Below are 17,240 nucleotides of genomic sequence, written 5' to 3' on the forward strand. Positions count from 1 at the left end.
TTTGGTTTATACAAGTAGTTTTGGTAGTTAATTATTTGGTCCATTATTGGAAACAACGTTTGATGCAAAAAGAGGTTTTTTAAATTAAAAAAAAAAGTGCACAACTGAAGAGTGGTAGTTAAGTTGGCTAATTAAGTCCATAATAACAATCTGAACCTTAAAAGAAGCTGCCAAATATGGTATCTGAAATAAGTTCTAAAATTGTTTATTCCTTTTTTACCAATTATTTAATCTCGATAAGATATAGGAGTAATTGTATATATTAGTCCCACATTTATTTCTTGGGATCAATTCTTGCAACGGAAAACTTCGGGAGGTCTATTTGGTGTCAACGGTATTATTATGTTATAAATGCACACTATTTCATTATTTCACCAAGTTACTAAAGTATTAATTTAGAAAATAGTAGCTTCAACATAACATCTTGTTAAAAAGAAACCCGAAAAATAGGAAAATACAAACAAGTTGATCGGAGACAAGTAAGAAAATTAAATGGAGACCTAATTTCCTTTCTGTTTTTTTTTTGTTAAAATTTTATTTTCCCAGAAATATATCTACTTACTAAAATAGTAGTTTTTCTTCTCACCAATAATACAAACTACGGGGTAATATTCATTCTACTGTGGAGACGACTAAAACTCCAACAATTACGAAGTATAAGGCACTAGTAGTCCAATCACAACATAATTTGTAAAATAAGGCAATAAAGTAAAGAATGAGCGATATAAATTAATACAAGTAGTACAAAATTAAAGCTGTATTAAGAACAAAAAGTAGGGGGCTTGTGAGAGATGCAAATACTTATTTGAATGACTATGGTTCAAATATAAAAATTCTTGTTTAAAAGTGTATTTCAAGTGAAATTTTATTTCCACTTATAAATCTTAAAACCTTTTTGTCTTAATTGAAGTTCCTGTTCGAAACAGGTTCAACTCCCACAAACTTTTTTCACAATTTTAACTTTAAATACTTTTTTTTCAACTTTGATTTAGATATTCTCCGAGCAGTAGAGATAGAGGTTTAATGAGACTCGGGAAAATAATAAATTTTGTGTACACTATACTACTACAATTTTTTTTTTAATTCTAGTAGTTATTGTTGCTTTCTTTCCCCAAAAATTAACACTTTGACCGAAAAAATTGATCGGCAATACCGCCCGTAAAAATTAATCGAAATCAATCAATTTTACTGACCGATTTGAATTAATTGACCAGTATTTTTCCGACTCATCCAATTCGATCGGTTTTTGGTCAATAATCGTCCAAAAGCAATCACATTCCGTCGATTTTTTTGGTCAGAAAAGAGCTGTTTAGTAATGTAAAATTGAGGTCTTTTGTGCCACAAGTTCACAATTACCTTAGAAAAAAAAAATCAAAATGAGAATCAGCATCGTGGAAAACTTAAGGAAGCATATGATTCTCTGGAAATAATAACATGATTTCCTCTAATTAGTTACAAGAAATCCTCTCACGATAAGCCCCTCAGCCAAATCACGAGGAGATCTGTTAGTAGCTACTAATAAAACTATCTATTTTGATATTTCTAAATTTCCATTACTAGAGCAGTAGAGCTTGTTTACAACACCTTTGCCATTACGCTATCACGAAATCAATAATATGATTTCTTTTTTCCCTCCCATTTTGGTAATAAATCTATGATTGAATCAATCTACATTCCCTCACCTTCTGCATTATGTTCATTGAATTTGTCCTTTTTATTAGTCAATCTCCAATTATGATCATTTTCTGCTGTTACGAACCAACCCTGGCCCTAAGATTTTCGACAAAATGTTACATAGCTGCTTTCCCAAAGTAATCATCGAGGCGCAATCAGATGCTCCAATCAACAATGAAGAAGCTAGAGATAGCGATACCCAATGGTTTGCTAAAAGTATTCAACGAGATTTTCTCATGACTAAACAGATTGAACAATCTGTTTTTACAGAGATTTTGCCTATGAAATATGATGGGATTTTCGAGGCAACAGAGATAAACTCTGATTCAAATGATGGCAAATTAGAGGAGGACCAGCAAGTCTGCGCGATGGTGAAGGAAAATTCAAGGCACACTGTAGTTCAGATACTTGACAAATCTCCTCATAGGAAAGGAATTGATTTTTTGGATGATATATCACCATGGATATCCACTGAAGAAGCTGCTGATATTTTTGAAACTGACGCAGATAAAATGTTTGGCAAAGTTATTCAGAGAAACGAAACCGGTACGACGCTCATCACGGAGGTTGTTAGCCACGCCAATCCGGTGCTCTCTCAAGAAATCAGTACTATTGGTGTCTAGTGAGCGTTAAATCCAATGCAAAAATTCCAATTCTTGCCATTGAATTTGATATGGGATATGGTTGCTGGAATCAATTGCTTATAGAACATCCTAAAATAATTTGCCCTCGGCATCGACTTGGGCTTGCCCAGTGCTTAGCGGAGATGTCTCATTTGCATCAGTTTTCACATGATGAATTTGGATTAGACTTTCTTTTTGATCCTGGCTCGGGTGCTATTCCTTTAATCAGGGTACAGTCACCTCAAAGGAGGTTAGAGGACCATTTTACACCCTCAAATCCAAGCAGGCAACATTTGACAAAATATGGGGGAGTTTTTAAATATATGTTGTGGTTCCAACATGATATCAATTCCCATATAGCCATTTGGTTTGACACTTGGCAGCGACCTAAGGCTAGTAAGTTCTCTCTAGCTTTCTTAGTGATTATTCTGCTGGATAGGTGTGTGTATGGAAAAGTTAGTTGGTTGGACAATGGGAGATGGATATTAGATGACATGATTTACAGGAACATGCTCACTGTGCTTGAGTCTTTTGTACTGTCTATAGTAGTTTCCATGATATGCTTCTTGAATCTATGAAGTCTGTCCAGTCAAGTAAGCTAGCACTTGCATTTACTTCTGATGATGTGAATTCCCCAACTAGAAGAGGAGCTATCAGGCCCTTGCGTTTTGCTTATGTTAGTGCTTCATATGAGCAGATCTGTAGCAATGCCACTCTTCTGCTTGGAGATGATGTGATTCTTGTTGTGCTTGTGTCCAATGTTAGAATTTTGAAAATGATTTGTGGTCGCTCCTGCAATAGAAAGTCTGCCCAACATATTAGAATTGCTTGGATACACCAGAATGGGTCAAAGTTGGAAAAGCCCTTTGCTTGTCTACTGCCTTTGACCTTGGGAACCCATATTTTGGCCACCAGGGGAGAGCTAAAGTTATATCTAAGGCTCCAAAGATCATCACAACCACTACGAATATGTTACAAGGACCGCAATCTTCCAGGATTCTTGTTGTCTAAATCCAAAGAGTGTGCTTGGGAGCAGAAAATACAGAGAGGGCTCCAGGTATTAGCTGAAAGTTACTACAAGCAATCACCGCATGTTCGAGTCGATAAAGCTGTTGGACTCTTGTTTGCTCTATTTGGTATAGTTCAGAAGGCAAGGTCTGCTTCGCCGTATATTATCTTTGATCCCGGTCCTTATCTTGATTATGCCAGATTTCCCACGCTAGCCATCTTCATATTAGCAAACAACTATAGTGACTGCATTTGCTTAGGATTCTTGCACTACATGACTTCACTTGATTTTGTTATATGGATTGTTGTGACTGTTTCTTGTGCCCGTCCTTGTCTGTTTAAAGCTCTAGATCTGCTTGCAAAGCTGAACGAGCTTTTCAATGTATACCACTTTATCATAAGCCAGGAGCATCCACATGTTTCTTCCTTGCTGCAGATCCAAGAGTTCAACAGAGCTTATGGTGAGGAGTGCACTACTTATAATGTTCTTGCCCCAAACCTTGAGGACAAGAGCCATAAGAGTAAGAGACAACATAAGGTCCTTGAATTCGTGTGTACCGTACAAGTTGTATGTGTTATTCTCGGCATGGACTTCTTTAGTACTGTCACTGCAATTCGCTCAAGCCTGAATGACCCCACTGGTGTTCAGTCACAAAGTCTATTCACTAACACGTTGTCAAGTTTGGGATTTACCTTTATTCTGACTAAGAACTTTCTAGAGGAATTTCCAAATGAGAAGTACTGGTATATTGTGGTTAATCAACCAAATTTTTACAAGCTATGGGGTGACATGGAACAAGTTGAGTCTGACTTTGAATCTGCACATTTTAAGGTCAATTGGGAGCATCTTTACTATATTTCTTTTTCGATGTTGATTTACTTTGTGGAAAGTTCACCTAGAATTGTCCATTTAGACAAATGGTTTTCCCCTTGGCAGAGACGTAAGGATATTGTGGAAATGCCTAGGCATGACAATGTACGATGGAGGGGAATATCAGATCTGTTGGATGGCAAGTATGATGATTCACTATGTGTAAATATTTGAATGAGGGTTATCATAATAAATGAGCTGCACTACAACTTAAATTCACTCAATCTTTTGTCTGTACTATGTTAGGTTGGAGTGCAATCGAGTATGGTACAAATTATGAAGTTGTTGTGGAGCTCAATCATGTCACCGATATTATTATTATAGCAGTCTCTATTCTACTGTTTATTCCAGTGTTGTTGTGGCCTATGGAGCTTTCAAAGGAAACACACGATTTTTATCATCACAACCACGTCCAATGTGAAGTAAACTTTGCCAACACACTGAACAATTTCCATTTAACCGAGTTCATGCTTTTGTGGAGGTTCGCCACTAGAATATTTGCATTGGTTCTCTCATTTAGCTTGCTGCTAATTGACTCTAACAGATGGAAATCAAGGTCATATGAATATGTATGGCAGGTCAAGTTAAGATCTCTGCTACTATCTACTAAGAGCCACAATGATCAAAGGTTTGATTGGTTCATAACAGATGCGTTATATCACATATTCTGGTCAAGTCACAAAGCATGCCTTGGTTCTGAGATAATGAGTTGGGAGCTAGCGAGTATCACCGTTCTTGACTCGAACCTTGAGGACATGGTTCTTATTGAGGACGGGAGTATTGTTATGAACCAGCTCTGGCCCAATGTCTCACAAGTAGCTATTGGGCTGAGAAGAGCTTTTGGGCCAAGAACATGTAATAGGGCCAGATTAATTTGTTATCCAGGTTGAGTATTTGACGCAAGGATAGTTCTGTTAAAAGGGGGACTGATCGGTTATTTGGGATTATGCCTATTGTGAAGAAAAGTGACTGCTTCTCCTCGTCTTCCTTCTCTGATCCTCTCCATTCTCAATAGCTTCTCATCCTTTCTTCTCTCTCCTTTGTATTTCAGTTTACTATCTCTAATTCCTGTAATAGTTTTGAGTTTAGTTATAATTTCTTGTCACTGTTGAAGTAATAGAAGTGTTGAAGGACTGGTTTGTTACATCTGCTCATTTTTTCTTTCAAATTTTCAATTAAATAGTATTTTTGTTAACTACCGACCAGAGAGAAACTCTCAAATTCTAACGATAATTTGAATAACATATATATCATAATAATTTAAAGCCAAGACTTCTTGTAGAGACCATTTCTCCAATTGTAATCTTTTCTATATCGCTCCAATTTTATCGGGTGTCCCGAATGGACAACTTCTTGGAGAGACGAAGCTATATAATTTGTTATTAATGTAAACTGTAACTTGAATGGTAAGCTAGTGAGTTTGTATACCCTTAAAACGGATAACAATTAAATTTATACTCGATTTTATGGATATGTGGATTGATTCAACACAAATAATAAAAAATGTTAGATAAACGAGTTAAATATAGAATGAATAATCAAACCAATTGTGATGTTACGGCCGGACTCGGATTTGCGCTGAACAGCAATTTTACTCTCGATTGGATCCTTGGTTTGAAGCCAAATGTATATGAAAAATACAGTAAAATAAAAACTTATCAATAGCTAGAGAGCAGAAAAATGAATTTGTATTGCCTTGGTTTGCGTGTTATACTGTGTCCTATTGAATAAAAAGCTTCCGTTTTATATAGTAAGAGAGTTTCATCCCTAGTACAATTCTAAAGAAGGTAAAAATCCTCATTTCTCGTCAATTACTGATCCGCTACCGACATCAGGCGAGATCTGCGCCGTGATATCCGGTGGGGTGCGAATATCACAGCCCTCTGTTAGGTGTGTGCAACCGTTGCCATGCTTTCCGAGGTCTCGGAGCTCATTTTGGATTCGGGGAGTGTTGTCTTATCAGGCCCGGTGGCGGGCATTTCATTCGGGCCTCGATACATGAAGTTCCCAGCTTCAATTCCGATCCCATATAGTCATATCCTTGCTTCGTTTGACCCACCGGGAAATCGGGGTGTGTGTTAGCCCTGGTTTCACCCGTATAGAGAGTTATATCAGAAAAAGGGAAATTCATATTGTGTAGCCGCCCTCTAAAATAATAGCCGTAAAATATATATCTTTTACATATTAAATATTAAGATACAAAAAATATACATATTTCATACATGATCAGTGTGTATTTTTTGAAGCAATAATTATTTTAGCCGACCAGCCAAATATATTAAAAGTGTAAAAAAAAAAAAAAAACTAGTCTCATTTTATTATTTCATCCCCGATGAAACTAACATACACTAGCTAGTAACTAATACAAAGAATAAAAAGTTGGAAAAAATCACATGCATAGATTCTAGACCTCGTAACCCAATTATTAGGTTAAGACTTCATCAAAGTAAGGGTTTTTTTTTTTTTCCATTTTAAGAGGACAAGAAAAAGAGAAAAAAAAAAAGAAGGGAAATTTCCATATAAATTGTGTATAACTTTTTGAGCTGACGATAATCACGTGTGAAAGGGGCCCACAATGGTTGTAAGGTTTATCAAAAAATTCGTGCCCCTTACAAGGGTTGTAGAGCTCACTATTTATAGTTGCACCTAAAGAACAAAGTCTTAGGATCAAGTCCCATTTTAATGATAATTATGAGGGTCATTGAAGAATGTATAACAGTAGGCAGTAAGTGTCATATTCTCTATAACGAACTATGTATTTAATGCTGTAGAATATTCTCTATTAAATATTACCGGGTGGCAGATATTTATTTCGCCTTTATGAATACCCTTCTCTCCGATAATAAACGAGGTCGTTGTTTTCAGATTTGATTATCTTTTGTCTTCGGCTCTTGCACGTGTCGCTTTATCATGCGAGCATTTAATATAGAGAAATTTTCATAAAGCACCATCTTTTAGCATTAATTAGTCATCTATAGATACCATTTGCTATATTACGGATTATAAATACTTTTTTTGTGGTTATAAGATGTATTTGATGTATTTAAACTATTGTATTCATGAATACAGTAGCAAAAATAGGTGTGAATCAGGGAAGTCCAGCTAATCAGTTGTTGTATTCGACTTTATTCATGGAGTAAAACATGGGATTACAGCTGGACAAATTATTGTATTCGACTGTATTCACGACGTGAAATAGGGGATTACACTGTTTTTAAAACGGAAAGTGAATCAATTAACATAATAGACTCCTAATATAACTCAACAAACTCAATTATAACACACATCAGTTATAAAAAAAGATTCTCAACCGAAAAATACCCCAAAAACATAGCAATCTTCAGAGAAATTATATAACACATCTAAATACATAAATTATATTAATTAAAAAAAACTTATGAATACATTCATGGCATATAGCGAGATAGTGAATACAATGAAATACATAGAATACAGCGGGATACATTGAAATACAATGAAAAAAGATAATGAATACAGTGAAATACATGGAAATACAGCGAGATACATTGAAAGATATTAACAGAAAATTCAAGTTGCTCAGCCCCAAACTCCGTCGTCTCTGTTCAAGAACAACCCTAATGTCGTCTCATCGAGCTGGAGGATAAGTAGAACCAAATCAAGAACCCAAAAAAGAAAAGGTCCCTTTTTCCCTAGATTCCCTCTTTTCCTCTCAATTTCTACTCCAAAATGGAGAAAATCGCTATTTCTACTCATTTGTGCCTAGCCTTAAGCCTTTCAATTCTAATTCAAGTTCAGATATAGGGTTTTCCTTGCCTTGCCTCACTATTGTATTCCCAAATCAACGCAGAAAGATATTGGCTTGAACAGCTTCAGTTGAACAGCTTCTAAAGGTTTGAACTGCTTTAGTTGCAGATTTTAGTTCTAAAATTAAACGGGTGATGTTTTCTTGAGTTGGGACGGGACTGCTTAACACTGGTTCTGATTGAGTAGTGAGAAATGTTCGATGGATTCGGCTACTGAAACAGATTGAGAATTTATAGGCTTTGTGCATGTGGTTGAAAAGCTTAAGGTGAAAGATGAGAGAGAGAATAGAGAATAGATATGGGGTAGGGGAGGGAGAAAAATAATACAAAGCTTATATTATGGCTTAAAGATAGGAGATAACCATAAATAGATATTTGGCTATAAAAAATCAAAAGGTAGCTATGGAATATAATTTTTTAAAAGAATATTTATTTAAAATAAATAAATTATTAACCTTTGCTATAGGAAGTAAAAATTCCTTTAATATAAACATATTTTACCCTATACAAACTCCCTAACAATATATATGTCATATAATTTAAAAAGTGACCATTAATTTATGCTGAGTTGAAACCCTCTATCTTAAAATATAAATAGACTATAGGGAGTAAAAGAAGTGGTACATAGGCTGATGATTCTGTCTGATTTAAGTAGTCTAATTGCTTTCTTAATTTTCCAATCACTGCCTATTACTTATTATCTCTATTGGTGACAAAGTTAATACTAAGAGGAAGTAGGTTAGATTAGATCGATGCATAATCCTTTTCAGAATGTTTGATGACAGTTGACAAATTAAAAGAACATAACATGTTATTTTTGACAACATGTTCTTTCAACTTTTTGGCTTATCCTCTCTACTAAACCACAAAAAAATAACACCTTCGGTATCGTCACTATCTATTTACTCATCATAGATTTGCAAATATATTAAAAGGATTAACTAATTATTTAGACTCTTAATAGATCTAAAGAAAATGAGGTAAAGATTAAAATTATACGGCAAGAATGACCCTTTTTAATGATATAGTGCATGGCAAGCATGAAAAACTAATAATCAAAGTATTTAAGTTATATAATGAAGTTGTAAAGCATTTTTATAAGTTTAGTATTGTGTATCGGTTATATTACGGCAATATATGTCATCTGAAATATAAAACTTATATGTCAACTTAAATATAAAAATTATTTATTCATATTATCAATAAAATATCCAGTGTATTTTCACAAGTGGGTCTGGGGAGGGTAGTATGTACGCAGACCTGTTTCCGGAAGACCCTCGGCTCAGTAAGGCAAAATCACAGTTGTTATGACAAAGAACTATGGAAAGCGAGATAGTAGTGACTGTTAGGGATATAGTAGATATGCCCTAGATCCAATATCATATTTGATGATTTGAACATATTTTTGTGAACGTTATTTGATATTAAAATATATGGCATTTGATATTTTTTTATCATTGTTATTAATTGCTTGATTAATTTGATAAGGTCCTTGATTAAATTTTGAGACTTAACATTGTGATGGAGATCATGATAATGAGAGTAAAGTTTCTTATAATTTAATCTAAATTTATTCTTGATCTTAGGATTATTAATTTGGATATTAGTAATTCGATTAGATCAATATTTATGTGATCGTCTATATGGGATAAAGATTAGTTGACCTCATTAACTAAATCACATAGATAGATGATGCATATAGAGATATGATCATTGAACCGACTCATTGGATAATTCCTAATGGTTAGAATTACCATAAACTGTCAATAGGATGTTCTCTTGAAAAATGTGATGTAAGAGTTTCCTTTGACCTGAGATCGTCATAGTAATTGAAAAGTTATTTATTGTGCTTTGATACTAGACACCTATGGCCCTAAGGCGATAGTTGAAAGGATATTGGGTATGATTAAATACTTGTAGAATTAGTCATTGATCAAGATAGAATCTGTCAACTCTTGGTAATGAGTTTAAGCTCCATGTTGTCATGAATTATAAACGACCAAACTAAGATCTTGGCCAGGGCAATTGAATGAAAGAAGAAATGAGTTTCTTAGGTCATTCAATGGTCGATTATATTTGACATGAACACATAGTTGGTCGTCTATTAGGATTTGACAGTTAAACCATATCCTAGGGCGATCCAGAGCTATAAGGAGAGAAGGAAATACTACATTATTATTCTACTGGTTCTTGAAAGTAAATTGTATACTTCATTCTATCCCGTCGTTAAGGAATGTTGCTAGACGTCATCCTTAATTAGTATATTGATGTGATCAATTTACTACCGGCTTAGTATTGAACCTATGGGGTCGCACACTAACGAGTGCTCTGATCTTTGCTAAAGGATTAATTACTTTATTATTTGATAATTAAATTAAGGAATTTAGTTAGTCAAATAAATTTATTTATTAGTCTAATTGAAATATTATTATATTCATTGCTAGCACGGAGGATATAGCTAATATTTGTGAACAAATTGAAGTTTTCTATTTGGAATAGAAAAAATTATAACTCTTGATTGAAATATATATGTGATATATATGTGATACTCATAAATAATATTTATATACATATATATACTTATATGTATATAAGAATATGTATATACTATTAATGAAGAATCATAAATCAAATCCAAACTTGGATTTACGTAAGTCCAGAAGGACTCGTCGGCCACTAATTCCCATTGTGAATGGTATTTGGATTTTTCAATAGTAAAATATGGAAAAGTTCAGTTACTACTAATCCACCGAATTAGTGGCGGAGGCAGGATTACTGTCAAGGGTGTTCAAAAAAAGAAAAAAGTTAGAACGGTAATTGCTTGTTGGAATAGAACCAATGACCTTTCAAAGGTTTTGAACCCCCTTAACCACTAAGCTATGCTTTTGGACGGCGTCAAGGGGATTCAAAACATAATATATAGAGGTAAAAAACAAATTTTGTCTTACATATACAGCGTAATTTTTCGGCGAAGGGGATTCGGGTGAACACCCTTCCGCCCCCCTAAATCCGCCCCTGCACCGAATTTAGTTTTCCTTAATTGACTTGGGAAAGATTTGGTGATTGGCTCTATATATATATCACCTATATATCGTGGCCAAGGTTTTTTTTTTTTTTTTTTTGATTCACAAGAAGTGCCGCACAGTCGAGAGAAATAACTTTGACAGAGGAAAATTGTTTTCTTGTCTTATTATTATTGCTTCGAAGTTTTTGAGAAAAATTTCAGCACAATTTTTCGTTCAATTTGTTTGCGGGTTTCAGTGATCAAAGAGTTGATAGCAAGGATCGGTCTCGGTGTGGATACGCATAGAGTCTTCGCACTATCGAAGAAATTTTAAAACAAGACTCTATTCACCAGGTACGTCTTAGATCCGATCTATTGACATGTAAATAAATTTTTAAAAACGAAAAGATCTGTCTAGGATTGTTATTGTCTTTCGCTGCATGTTACGAACACCTATATGCAATCCTTCAGTGACAACCAGAAAAAATAGAAAGAAAGCAAAGGAAACATCAGGTAATAAGCTAGCGTTTGGCCATAAATTTCTAAATTTATTTTGAAAAATCTGATTTGGGTGAAGTTTGGTTTGAAGATGAAAATGTGTTTGGACATCAGTTTTCAAAACATATTTCCCAAATTTATTTTGGAAAAACATGAAACATAACTTATACCTACAAGTTCTAAAAACTATCACAAATACCAAAACAGTACCATTATCAATAACACTCATTATATTATCGCAAACCATAGTCCTGAACATAAATAAATTTGGTACAAGATTATCATTTTTATAATCAACTACATAATACACTATCAGATGACCGAGAAGACGAAGCAACATTGTTACAAAATTATAAATGGTGGGCTCTTTTATAAAATACAAAAGTTTGGGGCAATTTTTAAAAAATGTAATAGTGATATTTTGGGTAAAAATTGCACAGGACGCCCTATTTGGTCGCCTCTATTTAACCTATACCCATTTTTTAAAAAGCTTTTAACTTGTACCCACTTTTTAAACAACTTAAGCCCCATTTCTCCTCCTTCTCCTCCTCAAAGTTATATCCGCCTCTTCTTTCTCGAACTTCTCCTTCTCCCTTTTCTGTAAGAAATTTGTTACGGCTATGTATATAACCTATATTCACACAAAGAAAATCCACAATTAACAACAACCATAATTTCAACTTTAAAGAAAAATTAAGAAACTTATAATTAATTACCCCTTAGTGAGAATGGATAAGCCAGCGAAAGCAACGAAAAGGAGAGTTGATATGATGGTTGACACTCCATCATCACTGGTGGAAGAAACTAATTGCTCTGTGTTTCAGCTGTAGAAACTATTTGCTGAGTGGTTGGATTTGCTTCTGATAGCAAGAAATTCCAGAAATAGCGGAAACCATAAGCCAGTTACAAAATAAAAACTTCAGCTCTAGAGCTGAAGTTTGTCAGCTACAAAACAAAAACTTCAGCTCTAGAGCTGAAGTTCGCTAGTTACAAAACAAAAACTTCAGCTCTAGAGCTGAATTTCACCAGTTACAAAAACAAAAACTTCAGATCTAGAGCTGAAGTTCGCCAGTTACAAAACAAAAACTTCGGCTCTAGAGCTGACTTCAGGCCCAGCTACTAGAATGCTGAAGTTTTGCATGATTGCATTTGCTACTTTAGCCCCGTATGCTGAAGCTATGCAAAAAAGCGGTTACGCTTGCAATTTTTTTTGCAAAGCGGACACAAGTTAAAACGTGACATAAAAAGCGGGTATAGATGCAAATGCCCCATATTTTGACCCAAAACTAGCTATTGAGTTGGTTTTGGGATCTGAAATTTGGATTTGGACTTTGCCAAAGTGTAGGCAAAATCTACGGCCAAACATGTGTTTGCAAAGTAAAATCCAAATTTATTTTGACAAAATCTATGGTCAAACGGGTCCTAAATATCGATCTAAACACAGGGAACCGAGGGTAATACTATGGAAGAAAATACAAATTTAGTAAAAAAAGACGATCAAACTGCTTACTAACCTACTAATACATATTATCGGTGCACATCCCCTTGTCCTTTTATTACCAAAAAACACACCCCCCTTCTCCCCCCCCCCTTACAAAACTGTTCTCCTTTTTCATGGAAAGAAAACAGCACACAACCCCTACAAAACTGTTCTCCTTTTTCATGAAAAGAAAGCAGCAGTCACTCCTCAGACTTGATGTTGCCTTTGTGTTTTTCCTCTTTGACAGTTTTCTTACATCTCTCTTTCTTTATTTCATGTCTCTTTTTTTCCCTCTTTGGAAGTTTGAAACCAAAGGCCAAACAAAACTTTAAGGGGGGGCTCTAATTTGCATGGCAATCATTTACTACTACTACTATTTCATATTTCCTTAGTATCTTCAAATTACACTAAAGTTTAAAGTTGTACCTTCTAAATTCTTCTTTTTTTTCTCTTTTCTTGGATCTTCTTCAACTTCTTCAAATTTCTATCTTTTTGACTGATAAAAGTTCTTAATTTTCATTCCCAAGAAAATATTCAACAGACATATAGTAGTTCAAAGTACAAAAGGGAACAAATTTGCCAACTTGTTGAAGGTATATTTACACCTTTAGATCTATAAAAATATTGTTCCTATCCCAACAAAGTCATTCTTTGGCTTTGATTGAAAAACTAGGTGCCAATATAATTCATTAATATATTTTTTTTTGGCCAAAAAAAGAAATGCTTAGGCAAAATTTGTATGGAGATGGAAGAAGTGGAGGAAAATGCAACAATAAGGTGAGAAAAAGGGGAGGATCAACATCAAGTTCATCTTCATTAATACAAAGTTATAGATTAAAAAGGGCAATATTAGTTGGGAAAAAAGGAGGGTCAAGTACACCAGTACCAATGTGGAAAATGAATAATTCAAGATCACCATCATTACAAAATGATAGTAATAGTAAGTCATTCAAGATTCTGCAGCAGCAAACAACAGCAGCAAAAGGTATTGGTTGTGAAAAAGGGCAAGAAATATTTTCAGTTTCAGCAAGAAAACTTGGTGCTACTTTGTGGGAAATTAATGGTGTTCTTACACCTAATAAAAAGGAAGAGGTGAATTTTGATGAAGTGGAAAGGGTTGCTAAGTCATCATCCAAATTTGATTCTGTTGCTTTCCAATTATCTCATAGTCCTGTTTCTGAGGTGGGGTTCTAATTTTCTTGAAAAAAATTGGCTTCTTTTTTTCTTAGTCATTCCAGGGGACAAATTTATGTGTATGAGTTTTTGCTAATGTTGTTTATAAAATTGATGGTGAATTTTGGCAGAGAATGGAGAGATCTAAAGTGGGAAGTCATAGAAGAAGAACTTCAATTGGTTCTCAGAAACTTTTGCAGACTGATTTCACTCTCCAAAATGGTTGCTTAATTGAGGTACCATTTTCCTATTATTAGTATTATTTAATGAAATAATCTATTTTAGTTGGATACACTGTTTCTGACTTATTCTATGGCAGTAACTTAAAAATATTTTGGATAATTCTACTCTTGTGTTCTTTTCTTTTTCTTGGAGGGGTTGTTGCTGTTATTGGCTGCTGCAACTAACTGAGATTAAGTTCTAGTCATGTTACTATATTTACTTGAGGTCTATTAGTTTTGTTAGCGTTTCTGAGCCGATGGTCTATCGAAAACAGTTTTTCTATTCTCGTAGGATAGGAGTAAGGTCTATGACATAATACCCTCCCCAGATCTCACTTGTGAGATTTCATTGGGTTTGTTGTTGTTATAGTTGTAGTTTTGTCATTCGGCTTTAGTTTTTTTTTTTTTTTTTACTTTTTATAATATTGGACAGAGATGAACTTAAATGAAGCAACACACACTCCAGGATCCACATAGTCAAATCCTAACTTGTTTAGAGTTGAGGCATAATAATTGTTGTTTGTTATCATAGATTTTTCTGAAAGTAAAAACAAAACAGTGTCTGATCCTTACCCTACTCTTTGAAATAGCAAGGTAAGAAGAGCCATTCAAAGTTTTATCATAATGAATGACATAAATGGCACTTGGATATGTCCCTTGGCTTCTTCAAAGTTTTATTTTAGGAAATGGACAAATGTTTCATTATCCTTGAAAGGGACCAATAATGCAAGTTGGTCCTGTTTCAGGTACCATCAGATTCAACATGTCATATGTTTGTTTTCCAACATTGAATTGATATAGTAGGTTGTAAACTTTGTTTGTCATAGGCTACTTGTTTTCTACATCTGCAAAATGGTACTAATATATAGTCACAAAAATATTCTTGTTTTAGGCTAACCTAAGTTTTTGCCCTCCATTTTCTGGTGCTTTTCTTTAGCTACTCTGCTTCAAATATTTACTTTTTCTAGTCGGTATACGTAGATTACATATTGATTATACACAGTTATACATATATTATACATCTGCCGGCTATGCAGGTTGATCAGACACAACAAAATCATGCACAGACAGTAAACAAACATCGGTTAAAGGATGTAAGGAATGGCCTCTCCGCGTCTAAGGAACTGCTGAAAGTTTTGAATCGCGTATGGGGACTTACTGAGCATCAATCAACGTGCTTATCTCTTTTCTCGGCTATAAAAGCTGAGCTTGATCGTGCGTGTATTCAGGTGACTAAATTGATTCACGAACAAAGATATAACAACGGCGAAGTTGATGTCCTTTTGAAGCAATTTGAAGAAGAAAAGGCGGCTTGGAAGTTAAAAGAGCAAGACAAGATTCACACTGCCATTACATCTATAGCAAAGGAGCTCAAGATAGAGAAGAAGCTGAGGAAGCAAACCGAGAGAATAAACAAGAAGCTCGGTAAGGAGTTGGCTGATACGAAAATTTGTCTGTCAAAGGCTGTCAAAGAGCTTGAAGGCGAAAAGAGGGCACGAGAGATATTGGAGCAAGTATGCGATGAATTAGCTAGAGGTATTGGAGAAGATAGAGCTGAGGTAGAAGAATTGAAGAGACAATCAGCTAAAGTTTGCGAGGAAGTTGAGAAGGAAAGGGAAATGCTTCAACTAGCTGACGTTTTACGCGAGGAAAGAGTTCAAATGAAGCTATCAGAAGCAAAGTATCAATTCGAAGAGAAAAATGCAGTTGTCGATAAGCTAAGGAATGAGCTTGAGGCTTACTTGAGATCCAAAAAGGGACAAGAACAAGGTGGTGATGACTCTCCTAATTATGAAAGAATCAAGCAACTCGAAAAACATTTGAGAGAAACACTTCCAACCACATGTTATTACCAAGATAAAGAGAAGGGAAATGGGAAAGTAGTAAATAAAGAAGATGATGATGATGATTCAGCTGATAGTGATCTACATTCAATTGAATTAAACATGGATGATAACACGAAAAGCTATCAATGGGGAAGTACCCTTGAGAATGATCCTAAGAGATTTTCGGTTTCTGACAAAAGTAAAGGGAGGAAGTCCATTTCAGAGAAATTTCCAAGACAAAGTATTTCCATAGAGAGGGAAACTTCAGATGGCATAGAATGGGAATTCACCGCGGGAGGGAAAGAGAACGTGGACACGTTCGAGCAGGAGAGGTTCAACTTTCTTGAAAACGGAGGAATTTTCGAGTTCTCTTCTCAGGTTTGGAAAAAAGATTGTGAAGATGAGATAGAGAGGTACAAAATGATCAAGGATCTTCGCGACCATATCGTGTCTTCTGCTTCGAGGAAAACACCAACTCAATGCTTTTCGAGTCCAACTAAGAATTGGAGCCAACAGAATATGCCTTCTAATGATGCTGAAAGGGTGATCAATGAGGCTTTTGCTGTCTTACAAGGAGCAGATTGAAGAAACAAATCACTCTCCTTCTGCAATTTGATACTACATTGTTTACATGAAAATATTTTCTGCTGTTTTTGTCTCAAACTATAGCTAAACATCCAATCTCATTACAATTTTGTCGTTTGCCCCTTTGCATGACATAAAACTGTACAAATTTTTGCTACTCTTCTTTTGATTATAGAGATGCCATAAGTATATTACTATCTTTTTTTGAATTGGATAAGTATATTACTATCTTGTGAACAATTTTCATCTTTAATACTATGACTTTTTCATCTTTAGTCTCTTTTATCAACATGCTCATTTATCCTCTTGGTTTTGAGTTAGATATCTATATCTTCTTCTTCTTTTTTTTTTTGTAGTTGTTCCAAAGTTTTGGTTTAGTGATAAGAGCATAACATCTATGTTGCTCGAACTCTACAAATATGTTGCCGAAATTGTGTCGGATGCTCCAAAATGTATACTGTTGAAGGATCTGACATGTATGTAGCCGGCAGC

General features: G+C 34.8%; 2 protein-coding genes across 4 annotated transcripts; both read left to right on the forward strand.

Moving 5' to 3' along the window:
- The first annotated feature begins 1,640 nt into the window (after positions 1-1,640).
- On the forward strand, positions 1,641-5,367 carry LOC107764217 (uncharacterized). 2 transcript variants are annotated; one of them, XM_075237351.1, is made up of 3 exons: positions 1,641-4,137; positions 4,243-4,319; positions 4,423-5,367. In XM_075237351.1, exons 1-3 carry the CDS (start codon positions 2,857-2,859, stop codon positions 4,454-4,456), a joined length of 1,392 nt encoding a protein of 463 aa, XP_075093452.1. In that variant the 5' UTR covers positions 1,641-2,856; the 3' UTR covers positions 4,457-5,367. The 2 variants fall into 2 exon arrangements, with proteins under 2 accessions (XP_075093452.1, XP_016438288.1); XM_016582802.2 differs by having other exon boundaries at positions 1,641-4,319.
- Positions 5,368-13,058: 7,691 nt separating this feature from the next.
- On the forward strand, positions 13,059-16,947 carry LOC107797784 (uncharacterized). Of its 2 annotated transcripts, XM_016620702.2 has the most exons (4): positions 13,110-13,536; positions 13,662-14,125; positions 14,248-14,352; positions 15,375-16,947. In XM_016620702.2, exons 2-4 carry the CDS (start codon positions 13,664-13,666, stop codon positions 16,746-16,748), a joined length of 1,941 nt encoding a protein of 646 aa, XP_016476188.2. In that variant the 5' UTR covers positions 13,110-13,536; positions 13,662-13,663; the 3' UTR covers positions 16,749-16,947. The 2 variants fall into 2 exon arrangements, with proteins under 2 accessions (XP_075093453.1, XP_016476188.2); XM_075237352.1 differs by having other exon boundaries at positions 13,059-14,125.
- The last annotated feature ends 293 nt before the right edge of the window (positions 16,948-17,240 follow it).

The sequence above is a fragment of the Nicotiana tabacum genome, chromosome 18, assembly GCF_000715075.1.
Source record: "Nicotiana tabacum cultivar K326 chromosome 18, ASM71507v2, whole genome shotgun sequence".
Lineage (NCBI taxonomy): Eukaryota > Viridiplantae > Streptophyta > Magnoliopsida > Solanales > Solanaceae > Nicotiana > Nicotiana tabacum.